Source organism: Netta rufina (genome assembly GCF_964035555.1).
Source record: "Netta rufina genome assembly, chromosome: 1".
Classification (NCBI taxonomy): Eukaryota; Metazoa; Chordata; class Aves; order Anseriformes; family Anatidae; genus Netta; species Netta rufina.
In genome coordinates this window covers 198,233,686-198,249,888 of record NC_140123.1, presented here as the reverse complement: position 1 = coordinate 198,249,888, position 16,203 = coordinate 198,233,686, and the positions used below count along the sequence as shown (strand labels likewise).

Sequence of the window (16,203 nt, the reverse complement as noted above, 5' to 3'; positions counted from 1 at the left end):
ACGAAGCAGTAAGTGCTAATTAAACCTTTATTTATATTCAAAAAGAAATATGCAGTCCTAAGTGCCTTCATCTGTAATGTAACAAAGTTTATAGTAAACACTGCTAATCCAGTGTGCTTAGAAGTGATATTTATGAAGATAAAATTTCAGATGCTTGTGGCTGCTCATCTGTTACAAGTAGATTAGTAATGTTTTGGGAATGAAGGTTTTCTTCATTCTGCCTTCCCCTTCTCTCCTCACTTAAATTTTTCTTGTCTCATCTGCCTAAAATGTTTACTGTTCTTTGTCTTCAGTATCAGTGTCTCTTGGCTGAAATAATTTCAATAAATCAAATCTAACACACATTTCTCTCATTGCTGAGGCCAGTTCTTGCTTGGTGTAAATTGGTCCTTCAGTCATTTAGGATGTGGAAACTTTGTGGTGAAACCCTGTTCCTGGTCACTTATGCACTGACTGGTCTCTGCTTTGGTGATTTGCTCTCCAGTTTTTCTTATCTACCGACTATCCAGCCTGTACATCTTATTATATAAATACCATACTTTACAACCAGCTTGCAGTATTTGAACACATCAGTAATTCATTGCAGACTGATATTAACTATTGTCTTCTTTTTGTACCAACGCAGTCTCAAACAGATTTTCAGGCTGTACATGTATGTCTTCTGACGAACCTTTCAGAGGCCAATAATAATGAACTATGGTGGTCCAAAGAATCTGTAGCAGAGTAGGCAGATATGATTCAAAGCTAATGAGTTTATACTAATGTGGTCTGAAGGTGAATCATCACATGTTCTCCAGCAGCTGAAGCTTTGAGACATATCTTATAGTCTGACCTAATACGAACCATAAAATGTTGTTAGGAAAGGAGGGGGGAAACCTCCTTTAAAGCACAGAGATGTTCAGAGATTTCTCAGACAACTACTGCTTGAGAGCCCAGGAGCACAAATATGCCTAAATTGTTAATAGGTTTTGAACCCTGTGCTTTGAGCTGAGCTAACACCACCTGTAGATAAAACTGCCACAGCCTTTGGCAATTCCTGCACTTTATCCACCAGTGAATCTTGAGCACATTTTAGGAAAACAAAGACACTGCATTATTCAGAGATGACACAAAGAGTTGAAGAGTATTATATGACTGTAAATCAAACTAAAAAATCACATTTTTTTTTAAAGGAAACAAGTAGAAAATGTTCATTTTGCTATATTCAGCAAAAGCAGTAGGAAGAAGCATGTTGGTGAATATGTCAGTACAAGTACACATTTTTAAACCATTGAGGTCCTTTGTGTCTGATTTCTACAACAAGATTTTTTTTTTTTTTTTTTTTTTTTTTTTTTTTAACACTCTGGCCTCAGAAGAACTTAGTAAATCATGAAGTGCTGGCTGGTCATTGAATTCCCTTGCTGCTTTGTATATAGTACAGTATTATTGGCACCATTTGGATCTATCCTTCAAACTTAAGACACACTTAGTAAATGTCTGTATTAATGTCTTTTACATTCAAGTAACATAGTTAACATCAGGTCCTGGCTTGAGAGTGAGGAAATACGGATACATCTTATACTCAGTGGAATCTTATACTTTAAAGAACATAGCACTTGCTAAAACTGCTTCCTTCAAGAACAGGATTTGGTTCACACTACTCTCTAGGAACTCAGTGGAACTACCGATATGTTTCAAACAAGCATTTACAAAAATTTTCTGTTGGATTAAGGGTGGTAAAACACAAGTATGTATTTTCCAATCTGTTGCAGGAGGAGCTCAATGCCTGCAACGGCAGAAGCCTGAGAAAGATATTTTTCTTTTTTATTATTATTTTTTGCCCCCACTGCAGCTCCATCATATCTTGCTTCCTCCCCTGTTCCTGATCCTAGCCTGGTTTTTAGAGACATCTCAGGAGCCAGTGATGCTGTTCCCCATCCACCAGAAACCTAAGTGGATGCCCTGCAATGTGAGAATTCCTTAGCTAATCCGAATTGCCAGAGGAATAAAAAGCTTAAAGCTTTTTGGTTTTTAAGATTCTTTCTTGCATCTTTGTTTGGGTTTAATTAGTCAAAAAAGTTTATCTGTCATGCCTTTGAACAGAACACACACATGCAAAGCTTATTTTTCCTATTGGCTTAAGGCTGCTAATTTTGACACCTTTGTAATAAATCTGTTGGCTAAATGCAAAGCTCCAGGCTTGGCAGGACTTCAGGAAATCAAGAGGGGAGGTAGCAATTCTTGTAAGAACATGAGTTCCAAAGGCGATAGATTAACAAGAATCATTTCCAACTGAGCTAACCTATTTAAAAGTAGCAAATGCATGAAAAGGAGAGCTGGTTAGAGTACATTACCAGACAAGTGTTACTCCTTGTGAGGTGAATTTCAGCACATTAAACCATCTTTCTGAATGCCTCTAATATTTATGATACAGCCCTGAAGGGCCAAATACAGTCCATGGAAATACTGCATAATACCCTTACAGTTACAAAGCCAAAGAAAGAAAGAAAGATTTCTCCTAATAAATGAATAGTTATGACCAAATTTGTTGTGCTTAATTTTACAGCACAGGCTCAATGAGCTTCAAATTTTGTAAATGAAAATAAAAAGGCATCTCCTACAGTTGAGAGACTACTCTTGGCGATAAGAACATTTCTCTTACAGGATTGAATTCATGGTTCCTGCTGGAGTAGCACTGTCCTTAAAGATGTCAGCTTGAAAAACCTGGGGCATTTATGATAGCATTGCAGAACCTAAATGCATCTGTTATTTGGAGCCAAAGAGGACAGATAAATGTCATTCAGTACATTCTTCATACACTCAGTGGAAGAAGAAAAGCTCCTAAACAGACACTTAAATTGAGCTTCCTATAATTTAAAACTTTCTTCTAAGTGCCACTCCTCCCACACAACTCCTTCTCTCTCTTTTTTTTTTTTTTTCTTTCCTAACAGTCTATTACTACATGTTTTTTTTTTTTTTTTTTTCATATTCCTTCTCATAATGCTCATTTTTTGGGGGAAAATTTCTGATGTCATATTCCATTTCCCTCACAGAAAAAAAAAAAAAAAAAAAAAAGGAAAATGTCTAAATATTCTAGAAATATCTTAATTTCTTAAATGTAGCTAAATGGAATTAGTGTACCTTTAGTGTATCCTTTATCCTTTCACCTATGTAACTGAAGCATGTGGGATCATAGGATCAAAGTCAATAGAAGGACACCTACTCTTCAGAAGGATAATTCAGTTTTCAAGTGACCCTCTATGATGTTTTTCTTTCTCTGTTAACTAAAGGGAACTTGGGCAAGTGTGCTCATATCCTGGAAACCTATAGTAAAAGATATTTAAAGAAAAAAAAAATCCTTTCTGTGGAGGAAGAAATGATGTTTCCATAAAAAAGACTATTGAAATAATATGACTGTTTTTCCGAATGCTGTGTACTTGTTTTTCCGAAATCTGTGTACTATATAAACAAAACGACACAGTACTTACATCTCTGGAACAGAGGAACAGATGATAAACATATTTTCATATTTTCTTCCTTCCTTCCTTCCTTCCTTCCTTCCTTCCTTCCTTCCTTCCTTCCTTCCTTCCTTCCTTCCTTCCTTCCTTCCTTCCTTCCTTCCTTCCTTCCTTTCTTCCTTCCTTTCTCCCTTTCTCCCTTTCTCCCTTTCTCTCTTTCTTCCTTTCTTCCTTTCTTCCTTTCTTCCTTTCTTCCTTTCTTCCTTTCTTCCTTTCTTCCTTTCTTCCTTTCTTCCTTTCTTCCTTTCTTCCTTTCTTCCTTTCTTCCTTTCTTCCTTTCTTCCTTTCTTCCTTTCTTCCTTTCTTCCTTTCTTCCTTTCTTCCTTTCTTCCTTTCTTTCTTTCTTTCTTTCTTTCTTTCTTTCTTTCTTTCTTTCTTTCTTTCTTTCTTTCTTTCTTTCTTTCTTTCTTTCTTTCTTTCTTTCTTTCTTTTCCTCCCTGCCTCACTTCCTTCCTTCTCCTTTTTTTTTTTTTTTTTAAATCTATCCAGAATGTTGTGTATTATTTTTGAGTTTGTAAACAATTCTTGAAGAACCATTGATTGCAAAAATTAGCATTACAGAGAACAAGAAATCACATGATACAACATATGCTTCACAGCATTCCAGCTGTGGAGCAGTTCTGAGAACATTGCAAACAGATTTGGGTATAATTAGGAGTTTTTAATTGCTCATTGCTGAGCTGAGAAGTGACTACTCTAGCTACTTATAAAAAGGTTGTCCTGCACTTTTATATCATGTGTTAGAACTGTTCTTATTTTTTTTTAGTAATTTAGTCTTTTCATTTTGTTTTTACTAGAATGATATGGGAGGTCAACGGAGCCTAATAAACAAGTGGACTACTTTTCTGAAAGCCAGGCTTGTGTGCTCGATACCTGGTCCTGAAGGAGCAGACACACATTTTGATGAGCTGCGTAAGTTGAGTTATCTTTGATGGCTTATTTTGTCATCAGCTTTGCTTTTTTTTTTTTTTTTTATTTATTTCTTTGTTGGTTGATCGTTTTTGTTTTTCTTTTTAGAAAAGTACCACATCTAATTCTGATTTTACTAAATTTCCAAGTAGTTCCCAAGTTGGAAAGTATATTATTTATTATAATAATATTATAATTCTATATAAAAAAAAGACTACCTGCAAATGGGAAAACGTCAGAATATTAGTACAAATTTACATGGCAGAAGTTAGACAAAAATAAATATTTGTTATATTTTTACAAATCTTCAAATTATAATTGATAAATGCAGAAATGTTCAATGAATATTTTTTAAAAAATAAATAAATATGTTCCCATTACAGAAGATATATTCCTGCTTTCTACAAGAGATGAGAGAAACCCTCTTGTATATGGAGTCTTCACTACAACAAGGTGTGTATTAGGAACAAGTTTACCTCTCGAAACAAATGCAGAAGACCTTAATTGGGGATAGATTAATTATTTAATGAATCTCTCAGCTGTTTATTTTATTGAGGTGCTTTATGTAATGTTGTCAGGAAGGAAATTATTATTTTGTTTCTGTAATCTTTGAGTTAAGTGTAAATAATAAGGATAGGTAATGTACTGCACAGTGCAATTACAAAGAAAAATTACCAAGACACTCCTTAACTAAGAAGCAGCCACTACTGTGGCTCCATAGAATATATAATCACACAAAAATATTTAGAATTGAATTGAGTGTAACACAATTAATGACATAGCCCATGAAGTAGCTGAAATACATGCCACTCAACAACCTGGGATGGTGTTCTTTGGGAAAGTGAATTCTTATTTATTTATTTATAGAAAAATACATAGGAAAATAAACAAATAAACAAATGTTTATTTCTAACTCTTTGATTATCTCGTAAATGCAGTTTTAATTCTCGGGCACGTCATCTGTGTTATCATTAAAATACAGACTTTCAGAAGTGAACATAGGATGTCCTTTATTTGTAGAAAACTCTAAATTTAATAGTTAATAAATGGTATGTGGAATCTGCTGAACACTAGAAAAAAATGACAGTCTATGAAGTGATCCCAAAGGCTAACAAGTTCAGGTTTCATCTGAGCAAAGCTTTACACTGTAATGATAGTAACATTGAACTTATCAGACCTGTCCACATTGTCTGTTGTTTAGCACCACTCTCAGGTGCAGGATTGATCAAAAACCCATCTCACTCAGTGGAATTAATTAATTCACTGGAGGAGGTGTGCACTGAAGATGTGCTTATCAGTCTGTCTTCTTTTTGCAGCTCCGTCTTCAAAGGCTCTGCAGTTTGTGTGTACAGCATGGCAGATATCAGAGCTGTTTTCAATGGCCCCTATGCTCACAAAGAGAGTGTGGATCATCGATGGGTGCAATATGAAGGTCGTATCCCATATCCTAGACCTGGTACAGTAAGTGTCTCCACAATTACATACTTCTATTTTCACTCAAAGGACTGTCAATTTATATTTTCCACTCAGGATGTTTCAAATTATCCTCACAACCCTATCTCTTCTGTTGAGAGCTCAGACTTCTACCTACCCTTTTTCTGTTTATATATATAAATATACATTTTCCATTTCTCTGAGATAACGTTGTGTCCAGACTTTTTATTTTCTGATTGTCTCCTATTGTGGTCTCTTACTGTCCAGCTGTATTTCCATTTGTCAGGATCACCTATGAGGCACCAATACTTTATAAAAAGCCAAAAACATTTATTTATGGAGGATTAAATTATGATAAGGTATTTTATTTGGAGTCTTGTATTTCTGTTAACTTTGCATTTGTTAAAATCCCATTCCTTGAGATATGGTCATTGATTCTACCATGTGTGTTTGGGCATGTGTTGTGTTTTGAAATGAAATAAAGAGTTAGTTGTTACAGATTTTGTGTGATGGAAGACAAGTAATAGGAGGAAAAGTGAAGTTTAATACCTGAAAAATTCTAAATTCAAATCTGTTAGACTTGAGATGTAACCATCAGGTCAAAAATGTTGAAAGAATTTAGTAAAGAATTTCTGTACTTCTGTCTTGATATTAAATTTGGAAAAGCATGAACCCACGTTACAGCTGGGGGGAAAAGGGTATGTCTAAAAAATGCATTTACTTTTAAAACATCAGCAAAATTTTGAGTAACTCTTGCTACAATCACTGTAAAAGAGCAGTGATTTAAGAATAAGACAGATACTATCCAGGACATGTGTGTGACATCTTTACATTATCTTGGTCTGGTATTCATTGAATTAGTACCAGGGAGCTGCATAAATCTAGCCAAATACTGAGCTACTGAGGTTGGACTGCTGCTCCTACCCTGCCTAGAAGTCACCTGGTTGTCTCTACACTATTTCTCTGACATCTGCATTGGTGTAACCGTTGCTTCAAGCCATATTATCTTGCTTATTTACCTCTTTTTTTTTTTTTTTTTTTTTTTTTTTTTTTTTTTTTTCCACACCCTTTCTTGTATCTTTGTGTTTTCTTCATCATCCAATGGATCCAGTGGATCCAACTGTTTGGTCCATTCCCTTGCTCCCTGTCATCTTTAGCTTCAGCAGGTCATGCCATGTGCTCTGATTATCTCCTCTCAGAACTGCAGGCGGGTGGGGAAGGAAGGCTTTCCATAAACAGTAAGGCAGCTCCAGCATAAGATCTGCACTGCTGGAGCAAATAAGCTCCTAATTTAGACACTGAAGGGATTACACATCTCTCTCTCATGCAGAATATATGGTGCCCCCAGAAAAGAAGATTACATTTAATTCTTTTATTATTATTATTATTTTAGCATGCGCAGCTCTGGTTAAGAAGTACAGATACGTTTAGTTTTAAGTACAAAAATGGTGCCTGTGAGAACAATAGCTGGTCCCATGGTATCTAAAGAGATTAAAATAACTCTCTTGAAAACCTCACAGTGCCCCATAAGGATGAACACTCTGCACAGATAGATGGGTCATAAGCTCATTGCATTTTTGAGTGTATTAGCCATCACATGGTTGAGCTGGGATTCACAAGGAAGGAAACATGTCAAGCTGAAGCATGTCAATGCTGATCTTTATCACTGATTTGAATATCCATGCTCAAAAGTATTTTAAAAGTTGGAAAGTTTAAAGTAAATGGATATTTTCCATGAGCAACCCCTTCACTCTCTAACTGCTTCCTTTAAACACCTGATAACAGCCGTGAGAAAATGGTCTGGTAAAAATCCTTAGGAACTCTGTACCCAGTGGATTTCTGTAGGAGTTTGTCTGACCAGGAGCTGAGAAGGGAAGTGGAAGTGGATTTTACTGAAGAAAGTTCTCTAAAGGGAGATATCTGTAATATTTACTATGTAGGTAAGGTAAACATATTGCTGCATACTTATTTATCATTAGTCTTACTGAGCTGGAATAGGCTTGGATTACAACATACTTCAGGCTTGGTAGTTTAAAATAGAGTACCCAAATAAGAGGTGGATTCACACCTTGCTCTCATCCTGAAGTGGACTAGGCCAAACTTCTGGATCTGAGCAGATTTAGGGTGGGATCTGGAAGGGCAGTGCAGGGCTCAAAGACAAGGAAAAGAAGTAGCATGTTACATGCCCACAGAATGCTGCAGTGTGTCTGTATGCCGAAATGTTCTTCTATAAAGATTAATTTCACCATTTCTTGCCAACTATGGGGTGATTCAGGAATGCACAGAACAAAGCCAAAGAGAGATAATCTGTCCAGTTTTTAGTTACTAGAGCATTTTTGAAATTTAATCTGTACTTAAGTGTTGCATAAAGCTTAGCACAGCCCAAACTGCCCTAATCTTATATTTCTTATATTTTAAGTTATTGGCAAAGTCTAAAAATGGCAGTACTAGGAAATCCATTTCCTTTGATGTTTGGCTTTGCGAGAGGCATTGACTTCCTTTTCAACATTTACACAGAAGCAAGAGACTGCTTACCCTAACTTAACTTTTTGCTCAGCTGCCTTTATCTCCTAAGTAAATAAAGCTGTTCACTACAGAGGCTGTGACCACTTTGATATCGAAATTTTGACAAAATGCTTCCTGTGGCAATTTGTGTTGGAGATAAACTCCCAGCATGACCATGATATCATGCCTTGGCAATGCTGAGCATCATAAGGGTGATGCAGTGGGGTCTGCCTGCCCTCTGGCGTCCTGCAAGACCCTGGCCAGGCTGACTTGTGATCGGATGCTGCAAAGCATGCAGCATTTCTACTCCAATTTTTCCCAGCAGTGTTAAAGAGCAAGTGGAAATGGTGGAAATTAAATGGAAGCAAGGCTTGAAATCTATTTCAGTTTGCAAGATGAAGGAAAAGAAAAAAAAAAAAAAAAGAGAGAGAGAAGAATCAAGCAGCAGGCAGCCTGGTACAAAGGGCTATTTGAAAACCAAGAAAGCTTTTGCTTTTTCTTCTTTAGATGCCTAAAAAATTGGACTTGCATATCTGCAGCTGCCCCCAGATAACAAGTCCACTTTTCTTCCAGTCTTTTAGGGTTTCACCCAGAAAATTATCCTTTGATAAAGAAATCATCAAGGACTTCCTTTAAAATGTGTTCTGTGTTCTGAACCAGAATTTTCATAATGCCCTCCTAGTAATCACAGAAGACTTTTGAACAAGATTTATCTGTGAATTAGAAGAAAACAGTAGTTCTGGTTTATTTATATGACTGTAACTATTGCACCGAGACCAGCTTTTGAGAAGAACATCAGTGTTTAAAGATGCAGATTAATACATAGTCTGGTATGTCATAGGGCCCAGGTATTTAATTGCTATTCAAAGCAACACTGAGTACAATGTATCTAGATTTCTAGATCAGCAAAGCATATTGCAGTTTAATTGACTTCTTAGCTACAAGAAGCAGCCCAGCACAGACTTTTTTCACTGCTTTTCTCCATTTGTGGTGTTATATCTCACCTCTTTCCACTCCAGATCTGAATACCAATATATGGTTCTGAGCTTCTGTATTCTTTATGGTTCTCTCTCTCTCTTTCTCTTTCTCTCTCTCTCTCTCTCTTTTTTTTTTTTTTTTTTTTTTTTTTCTAATAAGTTCCTTTACCCTCAGATCTTTCTGTGATCTTCCTCAATTTTTCTTTTCTTTCTCAGTTGGTTTTTCTTCCTTTCTTTAGTGAAATCCCTTTATTTCTTCTGCTAATACAGTGCAAAGCCTCATTGAGATGTGGTGTCCATCCCATTGGGACTTGGCTGAGCCACAGAGAAATACTGTCTGGCAAAAGCCTCCTCCTGTCCTCACGTCTGGTTAATTTTCCTGCTTTAATAAGCGTGTTCATAAAACACTGAGGGTTGCACAGGTTTCCTTTGTTATTTTTAGACTTATCTTTCTCTTTACCTGATCTTTTATGGGATAGGCTGCATTCTTTGCTTCTCCAATTCCTCTCTCCTTTGATCTTCCCACTGTAAATGGGGCTGCTTAATTAAGTGAAATGTTTCACTTTATAGGTTTATTTTCCTGAGAAAGCCTCCCCCACCTTCTCCTACGTACCAACATGTTCTCCCCAACATGAATCAGCTCTCAATTCATAGCAGCCTTTCAAAAGGCTGCGAACCCAGTCACCTTTCCAGTGTGCTGAGGTCGGCAGAAAATTGCAAAGTGCCACATACAAAGTCAAGTTCACTCACCTAGCTGGTCTCAGATTGTTAACCTCACATTAATGTTCACTTATGTCAGCCTTTGCTAACAGCAACACAGGTGTGTTAAATGGAAAAGCAATACAAGGGGTTCAAGACAGACATTAGAACAAACCTTATACATCGAGTGGAATACAGTCTATAGCTAAAAAAATTAATAATAAAAAAATAAAAAAAATGTTAGGGATCCTATTTTTGTGTGTGTGCATGTGTTTGTGTGTGTTTGTGCATATTTAGGGGGGGTGTAGTGAGATTAGACGTTGATTTAATTTAAAATTTTGGCTGTATCTGTGTCCAGCAGAACCTAACTCAATATGCTGTCCCCCATCTTCTTTCAGGCTTAAGCTGCAAGGCTGTTGTGAACATCTTTACAAGATGGACAGGCACAGTACGTTCATGCTCTAGAGAAACATTAAAGTTTCAGAGGGGCATGTCCAAATGTAAAATGTATTGTGAAGCTCTGATCAGAGTACAGAAAAGAAGCCACACTATATTTAGGATACTCAAGAATTGAAGTTCCTTCTCCAGAACAGATTATTACTGAGTCCCTACCAGCACATTAAGTGCTTAAGCCCCAAGAGTCATCTCTTGGCTGTCATGTAAATCACAGAATATCCTAAAATATAAGTACCCAATTTTCTAAGGTTCTTCTGGGCATCATACCAGTCCCTCAGTGCTACATCTCAGTGGCTCAGTCCTCAGAACCTGCATTTCTCATTAAACTTATATGCACATAAAATTCAGTTTGTTGGGTGGGTAGAGGATCCCTTTTTAACACAGAAGCGACTAGCCATAGGTATTTTTTGTGTTTCTCTGCTTTTTGCTTGATGGTTCACTGATAATGTAACTCATTTGGAGTTTGGAAAGCTCTACATTGCACAGCAGGAGAATGCTGATTATATGGCCATATTAACTCCTACGTAGTTAAACATTAATTTACTGAGAGCTTGAGCGAAAAGGACAACGTCAGTACTAGCGCCTGACTGCAGTTAGTACATTCCCTCCGAGGGAGGGTCTGGTTCTCTAGTTCTTGCTGCATGTAATATAAAATAGAGAGCTTTTCAGTGGAAAACAGATCTTCTCCATTCCTGCTTAACATCTGAGCAATATTCTTTCTACTCTTGGCTAAGCTGAGACCTAATTATCCCATGAAAAGTGAAAACACTTTCAAACAGGAAGGAGGGGGGAGCTCCCAGAATGGCTCTGGTCCATGTGTCTAGAACAAATGGACACCTCCACCAGAAGGGAAGCCCAGGCTAAGGCATCTAATTCCCCAAAATGAGAGAGATTTAAGTAGTATTCCATTCTTTCATGTTTCACACTGGCTACTTGAGATGATCCCATGAGACTGCCTTGCTGGTCTGGTGCTTAGTACTGCTTGTGAAATGCATGAAAGTTTCCAGCCTGGATATTGCAAGATCTCCCCAGCAGATGCCTGCTTCAGTCACTGCTATCAAGTCCTCAAATTTGCACCTAGCCTATGTGTTTTAATCTCATTGTTAAGTGGGTCTAAGGGTAAATGTGACAAGTCTCTTTTAAAACGAGGTTTTTGACACATTTGAAATTGAAACTCTTGTAGTTCATAGGGAGCATCATTCTATTTTAAAACGGTCAGCAGACAACAGCACTGCTGAATTAAAGATACATAATAAAATGAAAAGGATTTTTTTTTTTTTTTACATACCTTAAATCAAAATTCCCAAATAATTGTCGCAGTTTTAATAGGTGTTAGATCCAGCAGCTCTTACTGACTTCACTGGCTGGTGTAAAGCACTATGATTTTGGCAAATTGGATGTTTGTTTAGGAGTCTTACTTCTGGCACCAGCTTTTAAAAATCTTGGCCAGGGTTCCCATATAATGTTAACACAGTCACACCATACATCTTACTATTGTGTGAGATCTACACGTCCAGCACTCTACTAAGTTGTAAATTTAATAAAATGAGAGGAAAAAAGGAAAAAAAAAAAAAAGAAAAAAAAAGAGAGAGAGAGAGAGAGAGAGATGTGCAGTATTGCTAGCTTAAAGCCTACTTGCTTTTATTTGAGAGATTAGCCTTAATTTACCAATTCATGATTGCATTTGGATACAAATAAAAGACGAGGGAATAAGTAAGTATTTTTGCAGATCACCTGGGCTTAGGACTTGGTCCAGGCTGATTAGGGTCAAAGTGAGCTCATACTGAAGACACTGGAAAGGCTTTAAGTTACTACTGAATTGATTCTTTAAAAGTTCATATAGGAGTATATAGAATGATTGAATAGAGATACTCTTAACAATTCTAACTCTGTTTCTGTTTTGGAGGCTTGTTTTTGTCTTTTACTTTTCACTTCTGAACATTTAGATAAACATACCATTTATGACAGTGAACACCTAAACAACTTTGAAGAATAAATTACATGGTGAATATGTTTCCTGCAAGATTCCTATCTAGCAGTACTAATTTTACTAATTGAATTTTTCTTGACTTCATCTATCTAAAAGAAAAGTATCTAATCTGAGCTAGTTGTTTAGACTTCTCTATCAGAAGGAAAGAGACAGTCACCTCCTTTCTGCAGCTCAAACACAGCCAAGATAATTTAGGTCAGGTGAGATGAATCCCATGTATGTTGCAAAAGCAGAAGCCAATGAGATAGCATAATGATTATACTCTAAGAACTTTTATGGAGTCAGACTCTCATGTAGACCACATGAAACATCCCTGGCAGTGTATTCCTGTGACATTTGATATAAATGCAAATCTTTTATTGTCTCCAGTGGAAGATGTCACATATCTGAAACAGCATCTGGTGTTGCTGATGTGAATAAATGTGAACCGGACAGAAAACACTGATATCATTATCACATATGACATACACCAGGATAAGAACTCACATTTTCAGAGGTGACATGCTGCTTCACTTACTTACTTGGCCATAAAGCCTTTATCTCTGTGCAGCCTATTGATTGCTATGAAAGGAAGCACAAACCTACAGGAATTGTTCTGTAATGATGGGTGGACACAGCTTCAAACAGCTGCCTGAGGACTTTGCCAAAGGGTGGCCCAAATGAATTTTTCATTCCCCTGTTCCATCCGTCATGACACAGTTAGTGATGCCTTTGGAAATATCTCCCTTGGCCAAGCATAACAGGGTCACACCTGCCCAGCTGCTCCTGGTGGTCATGTTGTCTTAGGATGAGATCCAAAGTCTACTGAAATAATTGGAAAAGTTCCTATTGACTCAAGTGGATCTTTGGATCAGACCCTTAGTTCTTGTTTCTACTAAATTAGCTCTGCAAACTGGCAAAGATTTCCTTATATTATGCATAGTAGGGTTTAAGTCTTTGGTAATACTTCAACAGCTTTATAGTTCCATATTGGTAGACATTTTATCCTAGTAATTTTTAGTAAATGATGCCATTGCTCTCTCATCTTCCTCTGTTGATAATTTTTTGGCAAAAATTTAGGACTTTTTTAAGATCTGTGGGTCTACTCCTTTTTTTTTTTTTTTTTTTTTTTTTTTTTTTTTTTCCCGAATAGAAATGGACTTCTGAGATTGAGCTATGAATAGGTAAGCAATCAGCAAAGTTCCATAAGATGTGACCTGTAACTCAGAGTTAGTGGGTGGTAGTATGGACCACAGAAAATGTACATGTAAGGGAAATCAACCTCTAGTACTCAGTGAGGGGGAAAGTGAATTACTGCATGGTTGGGGATGCAAAGAATAATTTTTTATTTTTATTTTATTTTTATTTTTTTCTGGTTCTGTATAGAATAAATTGATGTACAGGTAGATAAAGAACATGGGTTTCTTTCTGTTGATTCCAAAAAACTTTGAATCAGCCCACCTTAAACATATAACCTTGCAAAGCCTTTAATTTCTGAAAGCATAGCAGAAAGCAGAACAAGGGAGATTCTACTCAAAAAGTGAATTTCTTACGGAAAAGCTAGCATAAAACCCCTAGGGATAACTTTTTTTTTTTTTTTTTTGGTAGGATTTTCCTCTTTTTCTTCTTTTCTACCTGTATTAAATTGGGTTTGCAGGGAATGTCCTTTGAGCAATTATCAGACAACAACAATAATACAGACCAATTTTTGTTATCTTGTTAGTTCATTCAGACATACTTTAAATTGTATATTGAGAAAAATGTCTGAGTATGTGACGGATCATATCTTAATTCATAGACTTATTGGCGGTGGAGAAATTTGCAAAAGTTATTAGATGATTCATGAGCCTAAGCACTGTTCCCGTCTGGACTCCCATTTCAGTAAGACCAACACTTCTGCTGGGCTCTCTCCTGCTGCTCCAGGGTGTGTTGTGTGCATCCCACAGTCCAGGCAGAGAGCAGGCAGTGGAAACCCAAGGAAGGGAATGTTCCAGGCTGGTCCTGAGCCTCTGGGGACAGCTTTGCTGCTGGTGGCTGAAGTTGCATGGCTGTGAGAAGGCAGTTCGCCAGCAATGGAGAAAGGACAGGCTCAGTTCTTGGCACTGTATGTATTGTTCTTAATGTGAATGTTTTGGATAATATCAAACACTACATATTGGAACGAATCTTAACATCAAGACCTTAACTGGCACCATAGACAGAATACAAGTCAAGCTGGAGATGTGGGAATGCAATCTAAAGTTTTTGTAGAAATTAGTTCTGAAGGATTGTACTGCAACTTTATTACGTATCTTAACATTTTTTTCTAGCACACTACAAAAAACATTTCATCACATTGCTTTCTTCACAGCCTGTGTTATGGCTCCATCTGGCAGGAAATAAAGGGATTACTTAGTGTTAAGAAATTGGCAGTTCATATGTAAAAATGTGTATTTATATATAAAAATGTGTCATTCCAATGTAACACTGGAATAGTGTTTCCAGCTCATCTTATTAGTATTCAGGATCAGTATCACCACAGTAACAAATCTAGGTGTCTTCAGCTTCAAAAGAGAAGCTTTCTCAGATTCAAATTAGAGACTAAGTTTAAAGCAAAGGATGACAAAGAGATAAGGACAGCCATGGGAAGGAAATCAGATGAGCATGAGAGATGATGGGTCACCAAAATGACCTGAAAACAAATATTCCTGGGCTCACCTGGAAAAGTGTGGAAGGGAGAGACTTGAAGGTGGTTGAGGAGGTAGGGTTATGGGTCTAACAGAGGTGGGAGTTAAACCCATCAGTAAATAGAATATCCTGGGAAGGTGTCAAAGGGGGGGGGGGCGGGGGGACACACACAGGGTAGGGTGTTCACATTAGCAGTAGTCTGGACCTGAAGAGGAAGAGGCTACAGTGTTCAAAATCGGAGAAAAGGATGCTGTAGCAGACAAGCTGTCAGCCTGAACAGAGTTTCAGCTATGTAGAAGAGTAAGAAGAGTAAGAAAAGTGACTTCTGAGAAATAATGAGCTGCAGGGATCATCTGGCATCTGGAGAATCTGCTTTGATTACAAGAAAACTAAATGCGAAGTGTAGGATGTTCAGTTCACCAAAAAGTTGTGGCCTCTGTTTACAGGCAATATGTTTACAGACAGGTATTTCAGTCTAGAAAAATTAGCATGATTAAAGCACTTGTTAGCGGCCTTCTCCCACAGTAGCTCTGGGAGTAATTCCCAAGAGAAATCAAACTTTAGTCAAATGTGGGGCATGCTGGTGTGGCTCTTACCAACTTCTGGCTCACTGCACCCACAAGGCAAAAGCTCAGCCTCATAAAAGGAGCAGCTACCCATCTCTGATCACACCAGAGCAGGGAGCTGGCAACAGTATTTCTGCTTACATCCCTCTCTTTTCTTTTTGTACTTTATTCTTCTCTCCTTTGTTATGCACAGATGAAGTATTCTGTGATTTTGCTGAAAGAAATACTAAAAGAAGTCTTCAATCACTGAATAAATAGAACCTGCATTTTAAATATTTGAGATTATCATATATTAGACAGCAGAGGGCACTCTAGATTTACTGTTGAAAGTCACACAGTAAAACTATTAAGCATGTAACAACTTTAACTGCTTATAGCTATCTGTGCCTTGAAATGGAGAGCTAGACTGCATAATAGCTCATTCAGTTCTTCCTTCACCCCAGACTTGATTTCCTTGTCTTGTAAAATAGCCAAATGATAATACTCCCATGAGTGGGGCAGGGAATGAGGAAGTGAAATTCTTT

The 16,203-nt window shown here is 37.2% G+C and overlaps 1 protein-coding gene across 1 annotated transcript in view; it reads left to right on the top strand.

Annotated features, from left to right (window-relative positions):
* The window catches only part of SEMA3D (semaphorin 3D), a gene marked incomplete at its 5' end in the record, with an annotated part of 98,923 nt that overhangs the window by 57,943 nt on the left and 24,777 nt on the right, over positions 1 to 16,203 (top strand). Inside the window, 3 exons of the mRNA XM_084288471.1 lie at positions 4,295 to 4,409; positions 4,790 to 4,859; positions 5,723 to 5,867. Coding sequence (XP_084144597.1) covers positions 4,295 to 4,409; positions 4,790 to 4,859; positions 5,723 to 5,867 — 330 coding nt within the window. The remainder of the gene's footprint in view (positions 1 to 4,294; positions 4,410 to 4,789; positions 4,860 to 5,722; positions 5,868 to 16,203) is intronic.